The sequence below is a fragment of the Dermochelys coriacea genome, chromosome 8 (assembly GCF_009764565.3).
Source record: "Dermochelys coriacea isolate rDerCor1 chromosome 8, rDerCor1.pri.v4, whole genome shotgun sequence".
In the NCBI taxonomy this organism is placed as follows: domain Eukaryota; kingdom Metazoa; phylum Chordata; order Testudines; family Dermochelyidae; genus Dermochelys; species Dermochelys coriacea.
In genome coordinates, this window is record NC_050075.1 from 31659526 (window position 1) to 31668832 (window position 9307).

The 9307-nt window shown below is 39.4% G+C and overlaps 1 protein-coding gene across 1 annotated transcript in view; it reads right to left on the bottom strand.

Annotated features, from left to right (window-relative positions):
- The window catches only part of LCP2 (lymphocyte cytosolic protein 2), a 49019-nt gene extending 39959 nt beyond the window's left edge, over window positions 1–9060 (bottom strand). Inside the window, exons 1-2 of the mRNA XM_038412958.2 lie at window positions 8707–9060; window positions 4008–4070 (exon numbers count right to left, since the gene is read on the bottom strand). Coding sequence (XP_038268886.1) covers window positions 4008–4070; window positions 8707–8784 — 141 coding nt within the window. The 5' untranslated portion in view covers window positions 8785–9060. The remainder of the gene's footprint in view (window positions 1–4007; window positions 4071–8706) is intronic.
- Window positions 9061–9307: the final 247 nt, after the last annotated feature.

Below are 9307 nucleotides of genomic sequence, written 5' to 3' on the forward strand. Positions count from 1 at the left end.
ATGGTCCCTTCTGACTTTAGTCCTATAGAATCATACAATTTAATAATACATTTAAACCAACCCTTAGAACTCTATTATAAGAATGTGGTTGTCTCTTAAATTCAGTAGCTTGGTTTAAAAATTCTGTAGGAAGATCATGTCTCTCCATTAAAGTCTACAGAGTTTTAATTTCTAAAGAATCCTCTATATTTAATCCCTAATATATTCTGTAGGACTTTTCCATGCAGGTAGTCAGAGTAGAAATCATTACTCAAACGAGGAAGTGGATTTGTTGAGTGGGATGGTGCCATTTTTTCATTGTCAGGTTGCTTGTATGCCTTTGTGGGTGAACATGAAACCCACAAACATTCATTCTGAATAGTATCTGGCTATCCAAACGTAATTTAGCAGTTTCTAATGACTTTTGTAAGATGTAGAAAGACAATTACTCTAAAGAGAAGCAATTGATTTCTTACACATTGCTCTGCAGGCTGGAGTTTTCCTTGTCACATCTTCCCCATTGTTACCCTTATGCTTTGAATCTGTGGTAAGTGGAATGTTTTCTAGTATACAATGGCCAAGTAGGCAAAAAGTTAAAAACAAACAAAAATTATATTGGGAGAAATGAGGGAAGCAGCGGCTACTGGCCTGCCTAGTAGAGATGAAGCACTGAATCTGCTAGGCCATTTCTACAGAAAAACACTCTAAACTGGTTATGTATCATAAGCACTTGGTACACAATGCAAGAGTCAAAGTTCCTTGGCCACATAGGTACATCACAAATGGCACTATGCTGCATACCATGATCACTGAGGACTTCACAGTGACAGCAGAGCTAGAACTCAGATCCTCCTTTTCTTAAACACAGGTGTCTACTAGAGCTGGTTGGGAGTTTTACAAGGAAAAGATTTTTCATTCATCACAAATCTTCTCCGGGTCAGTATGGGATGACAAGTTCTGATTCAGAGCAGGGGCTTGAACATGTGTCTCCCAAAGCCCAAGTGAGTGCCTGGCATTTCAGATTCTCTTTATAGCAGTTGTCTTTCCATATCAAACCAGTCACTAGAAGCTGCCAAATTATGTTTGGAGGAACAGACATTACTAACAGTGAATGTCTGTAGGTTTCATGTTCACTCACGTAGCCATACAAAGAAACCGGCGATGCAAATGTCATACCATGTTACTCGACAGATCCAGAGTCATGTTTCTTAATTTACAGGCTTATCCTTATCTGACATTATAAGACATTTGGATTCTATATAAATTACTCTAACCACTGGACTATAGAGTTATATATACAAAATGCAATAGCTTCAGCAGGAGAGACTGAGAGAGATCTACCCCAGAACAGACAATAGTCTGGTGGTTAGGGCACACATCTGGAAAATGAGTCAGAGCAGGAATTTAAGCCTAGGGGCTCGTCTAGATGGTGTGTTAGTGCACACCAGCTGGGGTGTAAATTCTAGAGTGCACCAGTGTGTTCTGCACTAAAAGTTCCCTAATATGCATTGACATAGTCCCAGACTACATCAATGTGCAGGCTTCACATTGACAGTTAGTGCACAACATGCTGGTATGCATTAGAATCATAGAATCATAGAATATCAGGGTTGGAAGGGACCTCAGGAGATCATCTAGTCCAACCCCCTGCTCAAAGCAGGACCAATCCCCAAATAAATCATCCTAGCCAGGGCTCAGTCAATTAGAATTTACACTGAAGCTGGTGTGCACTAATGCATCGTATAGACAATCCCTGGTACTTCCACATTGCAGGTAAGTGCCCTAACCATCAGGCTATTGCCTATTCTGGGTGAGTGTTTTTCATTATAAAAAAAAGAGTTTGAAAGGTCTCCGTTTTGTTTTGATGAAGCACACGAAACATTTTTGAAATCTTGAAAATTTTCACAGGATGGGAAAAATGTTTCCTGCCTAAATCTAATCCTAGTACTTGAGCTGAAAAAGAATCTGTTAGTTGTTAGCAGTATAAGACCTATAATGTATAGTACAGCAGTTTTCATTCTATCCAGCGGAAGATGGTACCCTGTTGAGTAATCTTTTATTATTAGCAGAAATGTTTTGAATTTCAAAAATTTGGATTTTCAAAACTTGACATTTCAAACAAACAAACAAACAGCAACAACAACAAAACCAAGAAGCTGGGAAGAATTGTAATGAAATTTGTGTGAAATTTCCCCCTTCTTGACTAATTACAGAGCTTCCATCATTAGAATTTTGAGGGGGGGAAAATGAAAAATTTTCAGAGTGAAAAATTGTGAAATTACTTCCCTTGTTTTTCAACTAGCTCTAATTGTAGTCAGTTTATTACTTTGTGTACATGTTTATACATCCTCACACTGATTTACAGGACTCTGTAATTCCAGTTAGTGACAGTGCATAATTATTAGACTAATACATCTCTGTGTGGTACAATGTATAAGGCACTGAGTGAGTTTCAGGAGACAGCAGTTCTATTCCTGGCTCTATCACTGACCTACTTTGGGTAAGTCACTTCCCTTCTCTGTGCTTTAGTTTCCTTTCCCATCCTTTGTCTGTCTTGTCTGCTTAGATTATAAACTCCTTGTGGCAGGGCTGTCATTAAGTCTTCATGTGACAATTATCACGTTGGGGCCTCTAATATACATAATTTAAGGTACTTTTCCCTAGAACACCAATCTTGTACTAATGTTCAATACCCCACATAGAGTGTATTTTTTTTCTGCAACAAGGTTTTTAATAAGAGACAGATCCTACCACCAGATCTGGACTGTCTATCTCTGAAATTTGAAATAATGTATTCACTTAAGAGACTGAGAACAGCCCCCTTGTTTAATGACTGACCCATTAGGATTCTGCCATTTCTAGAGAGTTCAGATCTCATCCAGATAATTCTTATGTTTATGATGGGATCAGATTTTCAAAAGTGGAGAGACCTACATAGATTATGTTGCTTGAGGAAAAGGCATAACTCTCTAATGCCGCTCTCTTTTACATGAGGGCAGTCATAGTACATGGATAAAATGCTGTTTCTCCTGGCTAAAAACTGGGACCTGAATCCTGACTACTAGCAGGATCTGTGCATGTGAATATGCAAACATTCAAAGGACAAAATTAGGCTCTGCTTCAAAGTTCACTTGCAAAGTCCCACTGAACTTTGTGAGTCCTGTGCTCTTTTCCGTCAAAGACAAAGGCAGATCATGTCTTAGGATAATTTCCAAGCTGAATTTTAAAAATAATTATGATGTTTTTATCAAAATAAAAATGTCAACTTACATGCTGTCATTTGATGTGGAATTAAGACCAGGTAATGGCAGCTGTACAAATGAGAAATATGGGTTTGTTGGGCCAGATGAACTGCAGGGGTAAATCAAAGAATATCCATTAATTTCAGTGCAGCCACACTGAATTATACCCCTGGTGAATCTGGCCTGTTAGTTGTGGTGATTTTAAATACCATTGATTCTACATACAGTTTCGGAAAACAATCATTTTTTATCCATAGGGGCTTAAAATGGCAGCCCTTGGCATAAATAGTCTCCAGCAGAGGGTTAGCTTTTACAGGCAAGTGGGTTGCACTGCTCTGCAAAGGTAAGTGGGGAAATCTGACAAGCTGTAGGTTATTGCTAATGCATGAAAAACAAGCATTTCCTATAAATGACCAAAAAGAAATGTAAGCAAATATTGCTGTTGTGAACCTTTAGTTTCCATTTAAAAAACAATTTAAAATGTATTCAAGCTAAATGCAGCCATGGGAGTCCTGGTGTTCAGTGTCCATGTTTTAAAACAGGGATCTTTGGTGTAAAACCAGGATGTGGATCTGAAGCGCAGATCCTTAAGCGTATGTAGGCATCTTACTCCCATTGATTTCCATAAGAGTTAAGTGCCTAAATGCCTTTTTGAATATCTGGGCCTTAATATGTAAGCAACTGTGTAGAGGAACAGAGAACAAAAGGAACGTCCTTAATTGCAAACACAAGGGGAAGCCAAGTGACATTTATATTGTGAATATAGAACTTTATAGTCGTGCTTACCAAAAACCTTTGTCCACTTATGCTGTGTTTTCTGACGACTTTTTCACAGTCCTTATACTTTAACTGTGAATGGAGAGAAAAAGATTGTTACACACTTGGTTAAATCTAAGAGTGGTTTAAGGCTTGAATTCGGCAAAGCACTTATGCACAAGCTTAGCTTTAAGCCCATGCTTCAGTCCCAAAGCAACTTAGCACATGTTGAAGTCTGCACGGCCTTGTCTAGAGATTTTAGCTAGAATGTATTAGCTGTATTTGTGTCCTAATCAAGACAAAGCTATCAGGGCCAGGCAGAATTGCAGCTCCTGTCCTCAGCTGCTCCAGCTTGCATGGTACAGATCTAGGCTGCCCCTTTCTATGACCAGCACATCTGGCCCCTTATTTATATGCTGATTTATTCTTGTTGAGAAGTTTATGAAAAGGCCCCATCATACAATCTCTGCACACATTTAAAAAAAATACACCACTCCTGCCCTTCCTTGAAAAAGAAGCTGAACAAGTTCCCCGCAATCACCTTGTCTAACAAAAGCTTTGGAAAACAGATGAGCTTGAGACTGTGCTTTCAAACTGCAGGTATCTTGGACTAGTATGGCGCAATATGTTCAAAGCCAAGGAGTGTCCTGCTTCCAGCTACTAGACATTCAGCATTGTTATAGCTAACATGTCTCCTCTAGGCTGAAATGGCACATCTGTAACTTTGTACATGATCTGTAAACTTTCTTCTCTTCATTATTAAGATTATTGGCAATAAATGGTTGTCTCAGGGCCCACCTGAAATGGGACGCCACTGTGGCAGTTGCATCCGTGCATACAATGAAAACGCTGCCCTTGTCTCAAAGAGCATGTAAATTAAATACAAGACAGGAGACTCCAGATTAACCCAACAAACAGAAGGGGGAACAAGGTCACAGAGGATTAAGATCATAATCAACAGCGGTTGCAGTTGCCTAGCCATTGTTGAGTGTTTTATAGGCATCATGGCAGAGGAGAGTTTGAGGCAAGATTTGAAAGAGGAGAATGTAGTGGTTTTGTGGATGTTTACAGAGAGCTCCTTAAATTTTGTGTTTTAACATACCTGGGATAACATGAGAGAACAGCATTAGATTTTACATGTCCAAAGAGTTAATGCTCACTTTTAGTTACAGAAGATAGGAGGCTTTCCATTGACTTCAATGGACTCTGGATCAGGTCTAGAGCTGGTAAAACTCAGGTTGGGGGAGCACAAAGGTGGCTTTTTGCTGCCTTTGCGCACTCCAAATCATGGTCTGGTGAGGGACTTATCTGGAACGTAGAAACACTGCTGAAGTTATCTGCTTTCCATAGTCACTTGTTCTGCCCCATGCCGGTGGGAGAACACTCCTGCACTGGGGTAATTCCCCAGGGAGCATTCTATCTCCTTTATACTGCTCCAGAACAGGGAACATGATCTAAGCTTGTAATTGTGTATTGTTTTAAGGGCTAATCTTGAAATCACTTATGCATATGAGAAACTTTACTTCAATGAGCAGGCTCCAGTTACTCCAGTATTTGCAGGAATGGACCCTAATTCTGGAAAGGATTTTGGGATTCAGGTTGTATTAAAGACTTTGTTTCAAATGAAGGACTCAATTCTACAAATTATTCTTCCCTGGCATAGTACTTACTATCATGACACTGACTACAATGGGACTGCTCATGGCAGTAAGTGCTACACCTGGGAGGAAGCATTTTGTATGACCGGGACGTAAGTTGGTTTTTTTTCTGATTTTGACAATGGCTGAAAATCCTATTTTCTGGTTTTAAGTGAATTCAGAAATTTACAATTGTGAACTTTCTTCCTTTTTCTCAAAGTCTGAGAAATGAGTTGTGAATGGTGGCCCTTTATCACTTCCTTCTGAACACAGGATGTTTTGGGGAAAGCCTTTTAGTTCAATAGACCTATCGATCAAAAGCTTTAAATGTGGTAGAGAGTTATGGAGTCAGGGAATCTGAATCTCTGTTGACCTACGCTCTGTGAGGTCATTTACACTGGAGGAAGTGATTTTATCTGGATTTGGGGTTGCTCAGAGTCTTTGAAAATCCTCCCCATGGTATCTCAGTTTTGGCAGAGAAAATTAGTGGCTCCTTTTGAAAATGTGGATCTCAATCTTTGGAACTCACTGCTGCAGGATATTTTGAGGTAAATATCTGAGTAAGATTCAAAAGAAGATTCATACATTCCTAAGTATAACAAATGACATCCTGAATTACACTCAAAATGATACAAATTGTGAGGGCTAATGAAAGAGAGGAACATCCAGTGGTGAGGGCATAGGATTTGAGATACTTGGATTCAGATCCATGTTCAGACTTTCTGTGTGACTTTGCGCAAGATCCTCTGCCTCAGTTCTCCATCTGAAGCAGGGAATGTCTTAACTCCCAACCTTCCAGGGGTGTTGAGGATTAATAGGCTAAAAAGAGTGAGGTTCTTTAAAACCACAGTCATGGGTGGCCATATAAGTATGAAAGATATATATCATGTCATTCCTTGCCCGGCAGAGCATAAACTGATCAGTAACTCGTACAAGGAACCCATTTCACCCCACTTCCTAGTTTCCAGTTAATGGTGACATAAAACCCTGTGAACCAGTTAAGTGTGTTTTCCTTATTAATCTGCTGAACTTGGATTTAAATAATGTAGTTCTCAATAATGATAAGATCTGTCTCATTTAAGATATCTCAAGATCTTGGTCTCATTCTACTACACAGCTAAACAGGAGCAAAACAGTTGGAACTAGAGTACTGCAAAGTTGGCGGTTTTACTTCTTAGGCAATCCGGCAGACATTTGCATTGGTTTTGATCTGTGCACATTTGCTACCCATGAACTTCACTTTGCATTTTGGTTTTGAACTTGTCCCAACTCCCCGAAACGAAACCCAGTGAAAGCTGTTGAAACCATTAATTTTGCATGATTTCAATACCAAACAATAAACTGACTTAGGTGTCTTTGACATTAGTCCCATATCCACTTGAAACTGTTTTGCTGGAATGGTTTGAAAGCCTTAGCAAACCTTTTGGGTTTAAATTTCCAGACTGTAATGAAGGTTTGGGAATTTGTTGTGAACAGGCACTATAGCCAGAGTGGAAACATAGGGAGCTATCACTGATTATTTAAAAATGGGGAAATTATGGAAAATATATATATGAAGTAAATAGATTTAAGATTCAGTAAAAATGGACCAAACTCAACGTTGACATACACCCTTTGCAGTTTTCCTAGCATCCGTGAGATTGCAGGGGGTAAATCATCACTGAATTTTGCCTATTCTTTTCATTTTTCCCCTCCCCCCCGCCAGTGTGTAAAATACTCCGTTCTGCAAAATGAAAGTTAAGAGCTCATCAGGAGTGAAGAGGTATCAAAAGGTGTGAAATCCCCAGCAATATCCAGGCTAGGGCATTAGGGGAAAAGCTCCAGCAGGTGAAAGGGGGATGTGTAGGAAGCCTGATGAAACATCGACCTCCGAAGCAGGGGAGAAGAGATGAGGAAATGAGATGGGGAGGGTGGGGAAGAAGGTCAGTTGGGATCCTGAGGCAGGAGGAGGCAGTGGGTAGCAGGATCTCTTTTTTTATTTAAATCTGCCCCTCCAAAGAATTATTATTATCACTATTTATATTATTATTGGCAAATGCTTGTAATTTCAAAGTCAAGGTATCAACATGGGCATTCTACGAATAGGAGCAGCTACTATGAGCTGGGGGAGGGATAATATTCTATATATATTGCATTTATTTTGGGGGAAGAATGTCTATCATTTCTCTCCCTCCATTTAGCCCTCTGCTATACCCTGGAGTAATTTTCCTTAGGCACAGATGCTGCACTCACCCTTGTGGAATGTCCCAAGGAAGTCTTTGACACTCTTTGTGTGAGCTCAGACAAAAAATCATTCAGGCCTCATTTTCAGGCTAGCATAGGAGCTCAGTTCATCACTTCACTTCAAAAGACCTGGTGTGGGGGTCCAAGGCTCGGATTTAAGCACTCAAAGCTCACTGAATCTGAGCACGTACCTCCCTTTTGAAAACCCCAGTCCCGATGCTGAAGAACTCTTGTGTATCAACCTAAGCAAGTTTCCATAACCCTTTTGCTTGGACATCCTTGTTCAAAAGATTGGCACTTATGAGGTGATCTATAGATTGAGAATCTGTTTTTCCCTTCTACTAAAGACAAAGTACTGTGGATTCTAAACCAAGTCCTGATATATAACAAGTCTTCGTAACACTAATTAGGAAAGCAATTCAGTCTACATCAGAGATCAGTGTGCATCTTGATTAGTAAGGATCTTTAATTTTGAAAGTCACAGGAATGATCTCACTGGAGAGGCCTTACGAGACCTGCATATAATGGTTTTCTACCTTAAAAAATAGATTTTGCATCCTCAACTTTTACAGATCCAAACTGAATGTTACATCAGCAAGACATTGGTACCAAAAATTATATGATTTTTCTGAGAAGCCATCACTTTCTCTTGATTTAGAATAGGTTTTTCAGGATTCGTTAAGGGCTTCAGGGTAGGTATAATCCCTTTCTGAACTGGCATCTGCTGTGATTATTTTAAAAGATAATTTGATATTATTTATGCAACAAATTCTGCTCTTAGTATAAAAGAATATTCTTTTTTTTTTCAGCACAGAAGTGTTAGTGTCTTACTACTCCATCATACAAGGACAAAACACAGTGAAACTTACTTTCTTGAAGTAGTCTGCCAGGTCATCTGGGCTCCAAGCGACCACCACTGAGCGATAGGGAATGTTTTGTAAATCCATTTCAGCTCTTTTTTCCTAAGCAGTTACAGGATTTTCATGCCAGTAGTTTTAATGAAACAGGCAGCCATAGATTTTCTGCCTGTGGCTACCTGCAGCAAATTCAATAATCCACTTGTCTAAGAAATACCCAGAGCTTTTGTTAAATAGTTTTGCTTTTACTTCTGAGTTATGGTGCAAGAATATCCAAGAGAGCAACTGCTTCCTCTGAGTACAAAATGGTCTCTTCTCAGAAAACTTGTCAGCTATTCAGCCTCACCACTTCCTTTATCTGAATCTAAATAAGTAAACAAGGAAGCACAGCAACACAATTAAAGTATTCTGCCTACTGCATGTAATTGTAATCCTTATGAGCCCTATTTACCAATATTTAAACTGGGGCGAGTGTTTGTTTATTTACATGATATCTTCATGTAGATAGATTGGTACATTGGCTGCATAGAATTTTGCGCGTGTGCACACATGCATATGCATCTATATTCCCACCACCAAAAAAGGTTGCTGGTTTTGAATTAAGTTTGATTAC